This window comes from Mustela nivalis (genome assembly GCF_964662115.1).
Source record: "Mustela nivalis genome assembly, chromosome: 19".
Taxonomy (NCBI): Eukaryota; Metazoa; Chordata; class Mammalia; order Carnivora; family Mustelidae; genus Mustela; species Mustela nivalis.
The window spans coordinates 30,500,946-30,517,273 of record NC_139038.1 but is presented as its reverse complement, the minus strand read 5'-3'; the positions used below and the strand labels follow the sequence as shown (position 1 = coordinate 30,517,273).

General features: G+C 48.7%; 1 protein-coding gene across 2 annotated transcripts in view; it reads right to left on the bottom strand.

Moving 5' to 3' along the window:
* LITAF (lipopolysaccharide induced TNF factor) overlaps nucleotides 1-16,328 on the bottom strand; it is a 104,204-nt gene that overhangs the window by 85,168 nt on the left and 2,708 nt on the right. Inside the window, exon 2 of one of the 2 annotated variants that reach the window (XM_082714107.1) lies at nucleotides 14,064-15,068. In XM_082714107.1, the coding sequence (XP_082570233.1) occupies nucleotides 14,064-14,250 (187 nt within the window). In that variant the 5' untranslated portion in view covers nucleotides 14,251-15,068. The remainder of the gene's footprint in view (nucleotides 1-14,063; nucleotides 15,069-16,328) is intronic. The other variant, XM_082714111.1, reaches the window with a different exon arrangement.

The window sequence follows — 16,328 nt, the reverse complement described above, 5'->3', positions numbered from 1 at the left end:
TCACTCCTTACGACAGGGACGCTTCTCTGAAATGTATCATGCAATTACTTCGTTCACTTCCACGTTCCCTGCCTCCTCCTCGGAACGTCAGCTCTTCCTGTTGGCGACCTGTCCCCAGGACTTGGCATGGGCCTCCTAAAAGGCTGGAGGGACATTCGAGGGCGGGGCGGGGCTGAGCAGGGGGAGGCTTCCTGAGAAGGAGTCCCAGGTCCCCAGGGAAGCCTGGGGACAGCCGTGGGTCGGCTCTCAGCCCAGAAGGCAGGCAAGATTGCCCCCTCCCCAGGGTCACCCAGCAGCGCTCCGGGAAGGGCGGGACTCAAAAGTCTCCTCCCAAGAGGGCCTGTTTCTGGGAGGGAGATGGGTGTTGGCTCCTGGAATGTGTTTTCCCCAGGGGACAGGGTCAGCACCTGTTGTGTCCCCCAGGCCCATGGCTCTGGTCCCCAGACTGCTGTCTGGCTGGTGACTGGTGGGCGGCTGGGCACAGCAGGCTTGTCGGCCCTTGTCCCAGGCCTCACCCCGAGTCCTCCCACTCCTCTCTTTGCACCGGGCTAAAACTCTTCCAAACTCCTAGTCTCTTCATCCCTGCCTCAGTGCAAGGGACTCAGGGGCTTTGGGAGCCTCCTCCCTGTTGGCCCAGCTCCTCAGATCTGTTTTCCATGAGGACAGACCAACATAGTTAGCTTTTAACATTTGACTGGGGTCCCATCTCCCCAGGGATGCCAAATCCTTTCATGGCCTTGAATTTCTCTGAGGATACAAGTCCGCTGCCCTCTTACCTCTGCCCACAGACTCTCACCCCAATCTCTGTATGCCTGTGGCGTTTCTCCCATATTCCCCTCTGCATCTTCCATGACCACGGGGCCTTTGCACCTGTGCTTCCTTTGGCCTGGTTGGTTGTTCTTCCTCAGCTTTCAGATTAGGCTTTAATGTCACTTCTTCCAGATATCTTCTCAGAGCCCTGGCCGGGTCACATACCCTGCTACACACTCTCGTGGCACAGTATTTGCCTTCGGGGACTGTATGGGGTAGTTATATAACTATTTGTTTAACATCTGCCTCTTCTCAGACCTCAAGTGCCCCGGGCGTGGGCAGCCTCTCTTCCCTGCTTCTCCCAGGACCGCACCTCGTATCTCAACGTTTGGGCGTCGGGAAGAACCCACTGTCTCTGGGCTGCACAGCTGGCACAGATCTGATCCCAGCCCTCTGGGGCCTGCAGAGTAGGAGCTCAGGGCAGACTCCTGGGCAGAGTCTTAGACAGAGGCGGTTTGGGGGGGGGGGGTCTGAAAGGCCAGGGAGGGACCCAGGGAGCTGCCTGCGTGCAAAGACTTGCAGATGGGAAAGGACAGGAGCGGCTGTGGCTATGTGTACGGCAATGCAGGAGGGAAGAAAGGGACAGAGGGAACAAGGACAGGTGGAAAGGCAGAAGCCCCAGGAGACTCTGAGCAGAAACTCAGAGCCTAGAGCCGGCTTTCTGCCTCAGCCACTCACTTCCCTCTGGCCTCCCAGCCCGGCAGTTCAGGACCCGCTGGAGACAGGCTTGCCAGCTCCCACATCTTCCCTCAGGAGCCACAGCAGCAGGGACAGGGCCTGGAAGGGGCCCAGGGCAGGGTGGGGAAAACAGGTTTTCTTTGGCGCGTCAGGAATCAGGGAGCCCAGCGCGGCCACTAGCTCTGCTCAGAAATGATTCTCAATTTCTTGCACATCCCCGTGGGCCAGAGCTCTTCCCAAGGGCTCAGGCAGCCCCTGGACCAAGCCCATGCTACCTACAGATGGGGAACCTGGGGCACAGAAAGGTGGGGACGTCAGAGTTGGGGCGAGTCACCATCAGGCCTGAACCCAGAGCCTGTGTGGCATAGAGCCCAGAACAGCATTCCCCGGAGAGCCCGTTCCACGGGGGCAGTGTGGTTCTGGGCAAACGCCCTCCCTGAGGCACACGGGGCCCGTTAGGGCTCACAAGGCTCACAAGACATCAGCTACCCAGCTAAGCTGCACTCTCACCGTACCTAGGAGGCAGGCACTGTGGTCTTCTCTCAGCCCCTTCCTCTGACAAGGCAGGCACACTGCCTGGGGCCCCGGCACTGGCAGAGGCCCTGAGGATGTCCCGACAGACCCTGCTGGCTCAGGATCCCCCCAAACAGGAAGGAGCAGCTGCCAGGGCCCAGAAGGTTCTGGGGCTTGGAAGGTAGGCTGTGGTGTAGGAATGTGCCCTCTACCCCACTCTCATCTCACACGTGGGGGCCGGTAGGCCAGTTCCAGGTTGATTCCTGGCACCACTTCCCCTTCTGGAAGCTTCTTCCTTCCTGGAGTGAGATCTGAGAAAGGCAGAGTTCTGCCTGGACCCTTAGGCTCGGGTACCGTGTCCACAGTTGAGCCCCAGAACCAGCTCTGGCTCTGTTGGTCCTGGTCTCAGTCCCTGTGGGGTAACTTCTCAGTTTCTCCTGATGATAGGATATTATTGCTCATTTATTACTATATTATAACATTACTCTGTATTACTGAAATATGATAATACTGTTCATTAGTATTTTATTGTTCTGTTAACCTCGACAGGGGAGGTCTTACAGACCCTACCATCTGGGAGTTCTAAAATCTAGGACTTGACATTTCCCTGAAAATTGGTGGTTTTTATTTTTCACCTGTTTATAAGAGCAGTTCACGAACCTGCATTGTCTTTTGGGAACAGCACCCACCTTGCGGGGTTGTGGGGTCAATGGGAGGAGGTGACCCACCCTTCGGGCAGTCAGCACCCCACAAATGCCGGGTTCTGTGACTCTGAGCCACATCACGCTTTGACATGTTTCAAATCAAACTTTAAAAATCAAGAAATCGGGACGCCTGGGTGGCTCAGTTGGTTAAGCAGCTGCCTTCGGCTCAGGTCATGATCCCAGCGTCCTGGGATCGAGTCCCACATCGGGCTCCTTGCTCGGCAGGGAGCCTGCTTCTCCCTCTGCCTCTGCCTGCCTCTCTGTCTGCCTGTGCTCGCTCGCGCTCTCTCCCTCTGTCTCTGAAAAATAAATAAAATCTTTAAAAAAAAAAAAAAAAAATCAAGAAATCAGAGGCACCTGGGTGGCTCAGTGGGTTAATACTCTGTTTTCAGCTCAAGTCATGATCTCAGGGTCCTGGGATCGAGCCCCACATCGGGCTCTCTGCTCAGTGGGGAGCCTGCCTCCCCCCAACTCTCTCTGTCTGCCTCTCTCCCTACTTGTGATCTTTGTCAAATAAATAAATAAAATCTTTTTTTTTTTTTTTAAAGATTTTATTTATTTGACAGACAGAGATCACAAGTAGGCAGAGAGGCAGGCAGAGAGAGAGAGAGGAGGAAGCAGGCTCCCTGCTGAGCAGAGAGCCCGATGTGGGACTCGATCCCAGGACCCCGAGATCATGACCTGAGCCGAAGGCAGCGGCTTAACCCACTGAGCCACCCAGGCGCCCCAATAAATAAAATCTTTTTAAAAAATCAGGAAATCAAAAAGAATATGGCATATCTGTGCGAGATGTTGGGAAGCAAGTTTGGAGATCTATTTTCAAGTGACAAAAGCAAAGAATGGCATGTATGGAATATTACCATCTGTACTCTTAAAAATGGGGCTATCTCATTCATACAACTCAAGAGCAAAAAAAAAAAAAATGTGATTTAAAAACGGGCAGAGGATCTGAATAGACATCTTTCCAAAGAAGACGTACAGATGGCCGAGTACGTGAAAGTACGTGCCAAGTATGCATACAAGTACAAGGGACATGAAAAGGCACTCAATGTCACGAATCACCAAGGGCATGGAAATCAAAACCATGATGAGGGATGACCTCACACCTGCAGAATGGCTATGACAAAAGAGACAGGACACGTGTGCTGGCAAGGATGTGGAGAAAAAGGAGCCCCCTTGCACTGCTGGTGGGAATGTAAATTGGTTCAGACACTGTGGGAAACAGTACGGAGGTTTCTCAAAAAAGTTAAAATAGAACTACGATATGAGCCAGCAATCCCACTTCTGGGTGTAGATCCAAAGGAAATGAAATCAGGATCTTGGAAAGATATGGATTCACTGCAGCGTTGTTTCCAACAGCCAAGACATGGAAACAACCGAAGTGTCTATCAATGGATGAAGATACAGTGTATACTTGTGCCCAGGAATGCTATTCAGCCATAAAGCAAAGAGAGAAATCGGCCATTTGCAACCACAGGGATGGAACTTTGAGGGCATTATGCTAAGTGAAATAAGCCAGACCAAGAAAGATAAATGCTGTATGATCTCACTTACATGTGAAATCTAAACACGCTGAATCATAGAGAAAAAGAACAGATTGGGGGTCACCAGAAGCTGGGGAGGGCAGGGGGTGAGATGGGTGAGGGTGGTCCGCAGGTACAAATTTACAGTTATAAGATCAGGAAGTCCTGGGGATGTCATGCACAGCACGGTGACTACAGTTGATAATGCTGTATCATCTATTTGAAAGTTACTAAGAGAAGAGATCTTAAAAGCTCTCATCACAGGAAAGCAAATCCATAAATGTGTGTGGTGACTGATGTTAAGGAATCTTACGGCGGTGATCATTTTGCAACACATGCAAATATCAAATTATTATGCTGTATACCTGAAATTAGTATGTTGTATGTTGGGGCACCTGGCTGGCTCAGTCAGGAGAGGCCACAATTCTTGATCTCAGGGTTGTGGGTTCAAGCCCATGCTGGGTGTGGAGACAATGTAAAAATAAAATCTTAAAAGAAATGTTCTAGGTCAATTATGTCTCAAAAAAAAAAGAAAAAAAAAGACCAAGGGGCAGATAGGCGGCTTAGTCAGTTGCACTTCTGACTCCTGGTTTGGCTTTGGGTCAGGATCTTGGGGTCATGGGCCTGCGCCCCGCATCAGGGTCTGTCGCTGTGGGAAGTCTGCTTGAGATTCTCTCCCTTCCTCTGCCCCTCCCCCAGGCTCGTGCTCGCTCGCTCTCTCTCTCTCTCTCTCTCCCTTTCTCAAATAAGTAAGTGAATCCTTTTATTGGGGGGGGGGGTCAGAAAGAGAAAAAGAGAGAGAGAGAGCACTAGCAGGGGAGTAGCAGGCAGAGGGAAAGGGAGAAGCAGGCTTCCCACAGAGCAGGGAGTCCTGTGTGAGACTCAATCCCAGGACCCTGGGATCATGACCTGAGTCAAAGGCAGATGCTTAACCAACTAAGCCACCCAGGCATCCCAGTAAGTAAATCCTTAAAAAAAAAAAAAAAAAGAAAAAAGACAGAAAGATGGGGTGACCAGCTGGTCGGAATGGAGACGTGATGCGAGTCAAATACACACTGGGTTTTGAAGACTTAGTTCCCAGGATGAAGCCCTCAGACCTCACGCTCAGTTCCTCAGAATAAGCCTGTAATCGGAGACAAGGTCTTTAAAGAGATGGTTAAGGTAAACTGAGGCAGTTAAGATGGGCATGACTCTGCCGGGTGTCCTTCTAGGGAGAGATTAGGAAGTAGCGAGAGACCCACCCGGTTTTCAACAGCACCTCGAGCTCAGACTTCCCATCTCCAGAGCCATGAGAATGGACATTTCTGTTGTCTGAGCCCCTAGCCTGTGGGATTTTGCTATAGTGGCCTGAACAGACTACTTCAGTATGAAAAAACCATGTAAGGGATCTCATTAATAATTTTTAGATTGGTTCCATATCCAGAGTTTGGATATATGAAGCTACAGAAAATACATTATTAAAATGAATTTCACTGGTTTCTTTCTACGTTTCTCCAATGTAGCTCCTTGAAAATCTCAAATTTCATGTGCGGCTCTCATTCGAGGCTTGTATCCTATTTCTCGTGGGCATCACAGCCCAGCATGGCATCTGACACATAGGAGGTGTTCAACAAACACTGTTGAATAAATGAGTTGAATAGTTGTGTTTGGGGAGTGGCTGGAGAACAGAAGGGAGCCTAGCTTGTCCCTTTGATTTTACCATGAACAAGTATCTTCTTTAAAAAAAAAAAAAAAAGATCTAAAATAAAATATAAGGGCGCCTGGGTGGCTCAGTGGGTTAAAGCCTCTGCCTTCGGCTCGGGTCATGATCCCAGGGTCCTGGGATCGAGCCCCACATCGGGCTCTCTCTCCGTGGAGAGCTTGCTTCCTCCTCTCTCTCTGCTTGCCTCTCTGCCTACTTGTCATCTCTGCCTGTCAAGTAAATAAATAAAATCTTTAAAAAAATAAAAATAAATAAAATAAAATATAATAAAATATACCTCTTGTCTTCATATATTAAGACAAAACAACACTAACATTTATACACTTCAAAGATGCCTCTAGGGGGTGCCTGGATGGCTCAGGTGGCAGGTGTCTGGCGTTGATTTCAGCTCAAGTCATGATCTCAGGGTTGTGAGATCGAGCCCCACATGAGGTTCCGCACTCATTGTGAATCTGCTTAAAGATTCTCTCTCTTTCGGGCGCCTGGGTGGCTCAGTGGGTTAAGCCGCTGCCTTCGGCTCAGGTCATGATCTCAGGGTCCTGGGATCGAGTCCCATATCGGGCTCTCTGCTCAGCGGGGAGCCTGCTTCCCTCTCTCTCTCTCTCTGCCTGCCTCTCTGTCTACTTGTGATTTCTCTCTGTCAAAGAAATACATAAAATCTTTAAAAAAAAAAAAAAAGATTCTCTCTCTTTCTTTTCCTCTGCTCCTCTCCCTGAACTCGATCGCTCTCAAAATAAAATAAAATAAAATCTTAAAAAATATATGCCTCTTAGAGGTAAGGACATAATAGCCACCAGCTGCTCTCAGATGGATGGATTGCTGGAGATCTGTGACTCAGATGGCAGGGGAGATCCCTGCCCACATCCAGGCTTAGGCACGGAAGCAGGCCCCAGAGTTCACGCACAATCCCCTTCCCTAGGATGAACAAAACACAAGTGGGGCCCCGGTCCAGCCCTACGTACCTCTACTCATACTCCAACCCTCCTGCTTGCTTCTGGGGTTTGTCCACCTGTAAGATGGGCACATTGGGCTCACAGCATTTAAAAAAAAAACTTATTATGGGAAACTTCAAACGCATACAAAGCCACAGATGATAAGGGAGCCTCCACACACTATCCTTCCCCTCCATACAACCATCAACTCACGGCCAATCATTTTAACATAAACACCCCCTCTCCACCTGATTATTTTATTTATTTGTTTTTAAAGAGTTCATTTATTTATTTTGGAGACAGAAAGAGCATGAATGGGGGGTGCAGAGGGAGAAAGAATCTCAAGCAGATGCCCCACTCCATGAGGAACCTGAGGCAGGGCTCGACCTCATGACCCTCAGGAGAAATCAAGAGTCAGATGCTTAGCTGACTGAAGCACCCACACGCCCCCCACCTGATTATTTTAAAGCGTATCCCCAACGGCATATCACTTCCACTGTCGATAGTTCAATATGTTTCTCTAAAAGACACAGCCTTTTTTTCAAAATAGAACCACAGTACCATTATGGTATCATCACACCAAACAAATCGTAGCCTAAATAACTCCAGGATCCCTGCAGCGTTCACATTTCCCAGAATATCCACACATGCAAAAATAAATAAAGACCAATTAGTATGCTGTTCAAGTTAATATGTTCAAATCAGGATCCAAACAAGCTCTACACATCAAACTGGGTTTCCATACTTCTCAAATCTCTTTCTAACGAAGATTCCGGACTACTCCGGCAGTTCCTTCTCTCCTCCCACTCTTCCCTTCCTGTCCACACCCCATCCTATTGGTTATGTATCTGCTGCGTAAAAAATTGCCCCAGAGCTTAGTGGTTTAAAACAACAAAGGCCATCCCACAGTTGTTGTGTGACTGGGTGTGGCTTCCTCCAGCTCAGGGTCACATGGGCTGCCCCCCTGGCTATCTGGCGGGGCTGTGGTCTCATCCATAGGCTTGTCTGGGGAAGAGTCTGCTTGGGAACTCACTCAGTAGATGTTGGCGGCCCTCAGTTCCGTGTGGTGTGGGTCCCTCCAATACGGCAGCTCACAACATGGCAACTTGTTTCATCAGAGCGAGCAAAGGGGAGAGAAGGAGCCAGGGAGCCGTGCTCAGGCATGTGTGCCCCAGATTCAGCTGGAGGAACTGCTGAAATGCAGTCTGATGGGCTCCATCCCTGGAGCTCCTGATTCAGTAGGCCTGGGTGGGTCCTGAGAATGCACATTTCCTTTTTTTCCTTTTTTTTTTTTTTAAGATTTTATTTATTTATTTGACAGAGAAAGAGATCACAAGTAGGCAGAGAGGCAGGCAGAGAGAGAGGAGGAAGCAGGCTCCTGGCTGAGCAGAGAGCCTGATGCGGGGCTCGATCCCAGGACCCTGAGATCATGACCCGAGCCGAAGGCAGAGGCTATAACTGACTGAGCCACCCAGGCGCCCCGAGAATGCACATTTCTAACAGGTTTCCAAGTGACACTGAGGACCACACTCTGAGAACTACTGAATTATAGGGGCCTCTTCCCCTTCATCTTTAATTTCCTCATAACATTTTACCTGTTGATGGGACATTTAGCATTTCCCAGGCGAGGACCCTGATTTCAAACCTGGCTGTGAATAAGAATTATTTGGACAGCTTAAAAAAATACACTTAAAGGACCTATTCCAGACCTACTGAATCAGAAAATAGCGTAGAGGGTTCTAGAGGGTTTTTTTTAAATGATTTTATTTATTTGAGAGACAGAGGGATCCATGTGAGAGACCAAGAGAGAGAGAAAGAGAAAGCACGAGTTGGGGGGCAGGAGCAGAGGGAGAGGGAGAAGCAGGCTCTCCGCTGAGCAGGGAGTCCGACTCGGGGTTCAATCCCAGGACCCTGAGATCATGACCTGAACTGAAGGCAGACACTTAACCAACTGAATCACCCAAGCTTCCCTGGAGGTATGTTTTTAAAGTTCTGTGTGAGATCCCTCTGGTGAAGCTAGGGTTGAGACCCACTGAGCTAGGAGAACAAGGCAATGACCCTAGAAAAATCCCTTTAAACACCCACAGCCGTATCACCCCCTGATGGGGGTGTCATTCACATGACAGGCTTTGCACTTGTATCTTCTTCTTTCAACTTCCCAAACGCCCCACGAAGTAGGGTCTAGGACTCAATACCCCCATCCCACAGATAAGAAGACTGAGGCTAACACAGAAGGGACTTGCCCAAGGTCAGCCCATCTGGGGAGTTTTAAACAGACCCACAAATTCCTTGACATCCCTTCCTTCAAAAAGTAGAGCCTTCCTGTGAGTGTGGGCTTTGACCTCAGTGACGCGTCTCCAGCAAACAGAATACGGTGGGAATGAGGGAGGGTGACCTGTGTGACGAGCTCATATGAGGCGTCCTTCTTGGTCCCCATCTGGAACCACTTAGCCATGTTGTAAGGACGCTCAAGAACAGAGGCCTCCTGCTCAAAGCCAGATGACTGAGCCATGTGGAAACGGGCCGTCCAGCCTGTCAGCCCTTCCTGGGACCACAGTCCCAGTCGGCCTCTTGTCTGCGACCTCATGAGAGCCTCTGAGCCAGAACCAACCAGCGGAGCTGCTCCTGAACTCCGGGCCCACAGAGGCTGTGAGGAAAAATGTTATCTGCTGAAGGTTGGGGTAGTTTGTGATGCAGCAATAAACTTAAACATGCCGTAAGACAAAAATGGGTCTGCATGACCCCAGTGGCCCTCAGGGAGGGCCTTCCAAGGGGCAGGTGTGGGGGATGGGAGCTCTGTGCAGTTTCAGGCATAGGTGTGCATGAGTCCTCACCCCAGCCAGGGGAAGACCTGGGAGTCCTCTGGCCCCAGTCCGTGTCCCAGCCTGGCTGTAGACTGACCCCCACCCTGAACCCCAGGAGGTCTGCTCCTGGCAGGACGCTGCGTTTCCTGGGGCACAGAACTGTAAGTGGCGTGGACACGAGGACATGATTGTTGGTCACCACTGAAGCTTGTGGGCACATAGTAGGTGTTCAGTAAACAGCTACCCCATGACTCATCACCTTCAGCCAGCTTCTACGGGGGAACGTGTTGGCTGATTAGAAGCCCTTTTTGCAGACAGCACACTGGGGGTCTGTCTCCTGTAGGAGACACACCACCTTGACACCCTCAGCAGGGCTGTGACACAAACTCCCAGAGGCAGGAATGTAATAACAGTAACTCTAGTGAGCAAGCTGGTTGTGGGCTACTCAGGCCTCCCATGCGGATTATCTGCCCACCTTTCAGCAAGCAAGAGCTAGTACTCCCACCTTACAAATAACGAACCTATGGCTCTGTAAAGGTGACTGGGAGGTGACAACGCTGGGCTCAAGGCAGCTCAAAGCCCTTCGTCCACTGTGGCAGACCACAGGCTTGGAGCGCATGCTGGAGTGTACTGGGAAGATCCCAGCCGTCAGATCTAGAGAAGAGGGCTGCGTGCGCTTGGGCTCAGCTGTAGATAAAAGCCCCTAAGAGCCAGGCCTTGGGAATAATTCCCATCTGACCCCCAAGCAACCCCGCCTGGGCCCAGGAGGGCAGCTGTGAATAATGGATGGGGGGTGGTGGGGAACATTAGGGCCAGTGACTCATCTCTGTGGCCTCCAACTGCCCTTGAGGGAGAGGATGGATAGACGTTGCTACCAGCCTCTTGCCAGCTTCAGGATCAAAGGCAGGGGCCACAGGGGAATTGGGGGAGTGGGAGGGTCAAATGCACTGCCTGCCCCTCCTCCATTTCAACTTTTAGAAACTTCCTTCTAGAGAGAGAGCCATTCCCCTTCCCCAGGGACTGGATTCTGGAGGCTGGAGGCAAGGTAAAGAGATGGCTTTGATGTGTGATGGTGATGGGAGCATTCACGTCCTCTGTCCCATGCTAGCTGTATGTCCTTGGAGGATTTACTCACTCCTACTGAGACTCAGTTTCCTCATCTGTAAAGGGAAGACATCTATTTAATGGAGTTGCCAGGGGCTTCAATGAGTTAATAACACAAATAAAGTCCTTGCCAACTTACCTGGCACAAAGCAGGGTGCTCAATAAATGCTAGTCAGTGTTCTTATGCTACATACCAAACAATGTGGGGAACATTCTGTATACTTTAACTCATGCAATCTCCAAACCAGCCAAGGGCATTAACCACTATGACTCCTATTTTACAGATGAGGAAACTGAGGCTCACAGGTATGACAGGTAAAATCTCATGGGCAATCCATGAGAGAAGCAGAATTTGAACTCAAAACCCAGTGAGCAATTTCTAGTATAGTCAAGAGTCCCAGTCGAGTATCCTGGCCCACCACCCCCCAAATACACCTGTCACCCTACAAAAGCTCCTAAGGTTATAAAACCAATCCCTACCTCACACCATATATACAAAAATCGACTCTGGATTGAAGACTTAAAGGCCAAAAACAAAAACCACTTAAAGATCTTTTGTAGAAATTACAAATAAATATCCTTTAGAACTTAATGTTGGGAAAGATGATAGATTATGAACACCAATGTCTAGAACGATGCTTCAGAACCTTAGGAGAAAGTACAGGTGAATCTATTTTAGACCTTGGGTTGAGAAAGACGTTCAGCATCATGAGTGATCACAGAAATGCAGATCAAGGTCTCAACTGGAAACAGTTGTATACTCAACTGGCAAACATTTTTGAAACTAATAATACCAAGTGCCAGAGAGAACATGGATCCTATGCCTTGCTGGTGGGAGTGTAAACAGTATGATGACTTTAACAAGCTATTTGCTATTGTTTCCTAAAGTTGAACGTTCACGTATTCTCAGTCCTGGTGATTCTGTTTCTAGGTAAACACCCCAGAGGAACTCCCTTGTGCATGTAGCCAGAGCCATTCAAAAGAACATCCAAACAGCACTTTCAAGTAGCAGGCGCCTGAACACCACCCAAAAGGCCGTCCACAGGAGAGCAGCAGTACACTGATCTGGGGGAATTTGACGGGACAGTTAAAACAAGTGAACTGGTATGGGTCGATCTTAGTTATGTACTACTACATGAAGAAATTAAGCCCCAGAAGGTTCATACAACGTGATACTTTTTTTTTTTTTTGGTTGTCTGGATGCCCTTGTCATGGATGGACTCGTGTCCCTCCCCTCCAAATATACTAAAGTCCTAATTCTTGGAACCTATAAATCTGATGTTATTTGGAAGTAGAGTCTTTGCAGATGTAATTAAGTTTAGATGAAGTCTTATTGGGTTAGAATGGAACTAACCCATATATGGTTGACTAGTTTTTTTGACAAGGTTGACAAGAATACCCAGTGGTGAAAAAAAGTCTCTTTAATAAATGGTATTGGGGGGCGCCTGGGTGGCTCAGTGGGTTAAACCGCTGCCTTCGGCTCAGGTCATGATCCCAGGGTCGTGGGATCAAGCCCCGCATCAGGCTCTCTGCTCAGGAGGGAGCCTGCTTCCTCCCCTCTCTCTGCCTGCCTCTCTGCCTGCTTGTCATCTCTCTCTGTCAAATAAATAAATAAATAAATAATCTTAAAAAAAAAAAAAAGATAACTTATAAAAAAAAAATAAATGGTATTGGGGGTTGACTGGGCATGTCAGATGGTTGAGCATCCGACTTGATTTCAGCTCAGGTCATTATCTCAGTGTCCTAGGATAAAGCCCCATATCACGAGCCCTCCATTGGTGGGCTCCGGGTTCAGCTGGGAGCCTGCTTCTCTCCCCTTGCCCCTCCTCACTTGTGCTATCTCTCTCTCTCTTTCTCTCTCTAAAATCAATCAATCGATTGGTCTTAAATAAATAAATAAACAGTATTCGGAAAACTGGGTATCTGCATGCCAAAGAACGACAACAGACCCCTGTCTGATACCACTCAAAAAAAAAAAAAAATCAACTCAAAATGGATAAAAAACTTAAATACAAGATCTAAAACCACAGAACTTGTAGAAGAAAATATGGCAGAAAATCTCCTTGACATGAGTCTTGGCAATGATTTCTTGTATGAGATACCAAAAGCGCAGGCAACATAAGCTAAAATAAACAAGGGGGGCCACATCAAACCCAAGAGCTTACACAGAGCAAAGAAAACAATCAGTAAAATGAAAAGAGAATCTATAGTAGGGAATCCTAAATATTTAAAGGACTCATACAATCCAAGAGCAAAAAATACCCAAACAATCCAATTAAGAAAAAGGCTAAGGATCTGAACAGACATTTTTCCAAAGAAGATACATAAGTGGCCAACAGGGAGATGAAAAGGTGCCCAACATCACTCATCATCAGGGAAATGGAAATCAAAACCACAATGTGATACCAACTCCCATCTGTCAGGACAGCTGTCATCAAAGACAAGACATAACAAGGGTCAGTAAGGATGTAGAGAAAAGACCCTTTGGGTGCACCATTGGTAGGAATGTAGATTGGTGCAGCCAGTATGGAAAACAGTGAGAAGCTTCCTTAAAATATAAGAAAAAGAACTACCATAGGATCCCGCAATCCCACTTCTGGGTATAGATCTGAAGAAAATGAAATGACTGCATCTCTGTGTCATTGCAGGATTACTTATAATAGCCGAGACATGGAGACAACCTAAAGGTCCTTCAGGGGATGCATGGATAAAGACAATGTGGTACACACACACACACACACACACACACACGCTGGAATATTATTCAGCCGTACAAAAGAAGGAAATCCAGCCATCTGCAACATGGATGAAGTCAGAGGACATTATGCTAAGTGGAAGAAACCAGAGAGAAAAAGACAAACACTGCGCAGTATCACTGATATGAGGAATTAAGACGAAAGAGTGAGTTGCATAGAAACAGAGAACAGAACGGTGGTTGGCAGAAGCTGGGGGGAGGGGCAGATGGGGAGACGTAGGTCAAAGGGTACCATCTTTCAGTTAGAAGGTCAAGAAATCCTGAGGATCTCATGCATACCATGATGACGACAGTTTCTAACTCAGTACTGTATAGGTGCAAATCGCCGAGGGGAGACCTTAGGCATTCTTATCATACACAAGGACACACACACACACAGGGAAGCACGAGAGGGGATGGATTCTTTATCTTGAACTGTGTAATCACTGCACAATGTGTATCACATCATTACACTGTACACTATAAATATATATAGTTATATTTGTCAACTATTCCTCAATAATGCTGGGGGGGGGGGCAGGGCGCGAGGAGAACTCACGTGACAGCAGTGGCAGAGACCAGAGTGATGCATCCACAAGCCAAGGACTGCCAAGGATGGCGGCCAGCCACCCGCAGCCGGGAGAGGCAGGGAACAGATCCTTCCCCGGAGTCTTTGGAGGGAACACGGCTCTGCCGACCCCTTGAAAGCGGACCTCTGGCCTCCAGGGCTGGAAGAGAAGACACATCTGTCCAGTTGGTGGCCATTTGTCCCAGCAGCCCCAGCAAATGGAAGATCCCCTTCTGATGAAGTTCGGGGGGAGAAACTAAAATTAAAAACACAGGGGGTAACTTGTTTGCGCTTTGCTTCCCCTGCTTCACGGACTCTGCGTTTCTCGCGAACGGAAGGAGGTCTGAGGCAATCGCGTGGCCAAGCAAGCCTGCGGGCGCCATTTTCCCAACAGCATCTGCTCGCGCGGAGTCTCTGTGTCCCATGGTGGTCTTTCTCGCAGTCTTTCAAACTTTTTCATTATTTTTTAAAAACTTCTCATTATTTTTCCTTATTATTCTATTTGAATAGCCTCCTGGTAACCTCCTGATCGGACCTGGAGGGATGAAGGGTTGCACGAGGACGAGCAAAGGAAGTGGTTCCCGGAGATGGAAACTACTTCCGGGGGAGGTGCCGAGCGGACTGTTGAAAGGACAACAAACGACTGAGAATAGGACATAAACGTAGGCGATGAAGCAGCAGCGGGGTTTGGAGGAGTGACCCCCGTTTGGAAGGAAGCTCTAGGCTGACGGAAATGGGATCAAGGAGCATCACAGGCAACAGAGAAGTTGTTCATAAAAAGAAAAATCCGTCCATGTGGCAGACGTCCTTGCTGTTTTAAGAACCTGCCTTGGGGGCGCCTGGGTGGCTCAGTGGGTTAAGCCGCTGCCTTTGGCTCAGGTCATGATCTCAGAGTCCTGGGATCGAGGCCCGCATCGGGCTCTCTGCTCAGCAGGGGGCCTGCTTCCTCCTCTCTCTCTCTCTCTGCCTGCCTCTCTGCCCACTTGTGATTTCTCTCTGTCAAATAAATAAATAAAATTAAAAAAAAAAAAAAAAAAAAAGAACCTGCCTTGGGCAGCCGCCGCCCAGATGAGTCAGCCACAGTCAACATCGAGGCAAGACCCTCCACCAGCAAAAGGATTACAATTCACTGAAGGCTCAGATGATGGCTAGTGTTTTTTTTTGTGTGTGTGTGTGTGTTTTTTAGCAATATTTCCTTTTAATGAAGGCATGCGCACTGTTTTATAGACACAATGTTACTGCACACTTCATAGACTTCAGTATCGTGTGGACATAACTCTGACATGCACTGGGAAACAAAAAAAAAAATTATCCGACTCGCTTTATTGGGTCATTTGCTTTACTGCACCCGTGTGGAACAAAACGGACCCTATCTCCAAGATGTGCCTGAATACTTTTAGGGGGTTCGTATGAGAAAACTGCCCCCACAGGAAAGCGGGGTGTGATGAAGACCGGATTCGAGGCAGGGGTGGGATGAGGGTACCTCGGGATTCGATGTTGGCCATTGTGACGGTTGTAGCTTTTGATCGATGGGCTACGGGGTATCTATTACATGATAATAGTTCTTTTAATTATGGACTTTTGTTTTTTTTTTAAAGAGCAGGTCATGCATAGACCAAAGAGAATACACTGTGATTTGTATTACAGTGTACCCGTAATTCTATGTACCTTAAGTTCATGACCTGACTTGTACCTGTCCAGCTCATGCTGTCTCCCCAGCTGCCAGCACAGGGCTCCGCACATAGTAGTTGTCCAACAATGATTGGGATGGATGATTCAGTGAATGAGTGATTAACAGGCTCCAACAGTCAAGTGTATGGGGGGCAGGGTGAATTCCACAGATGGAAATATCAGGCAGCCCAGGGAGGGGTATAGGGGTGAGCTGATCCCCCTCCCTTGGTCTGGTCCTCATCATAGTGACACCACAGACCCCAGGAACGAAGAATAGAGGTGACCCAGGCCCTACGCAACCCATGACCAACCAAAGAGAGTTTTCTTGTGGAAACAGGAGTCGGGGGCTATCTCAGTCTCCCAGCTGGGGTTCTGCCGGGCTGTGCAGTCTGGGGATGGTAGGGTGCCTGAGCTGTGAGCAGTACAGCTCCAAGAGGCTCTCCACTTCATCCAACTGTCTGCCACGGGCCCCAGTGCTTCCATGTCCCCATACACCCTCTACTCCCATCATACGCGGCTTCAAGGTAACTCACTCCCCCCTCCACAAATGATTGATTTTAAAAAGGAATGGCTGTGTCACCACCA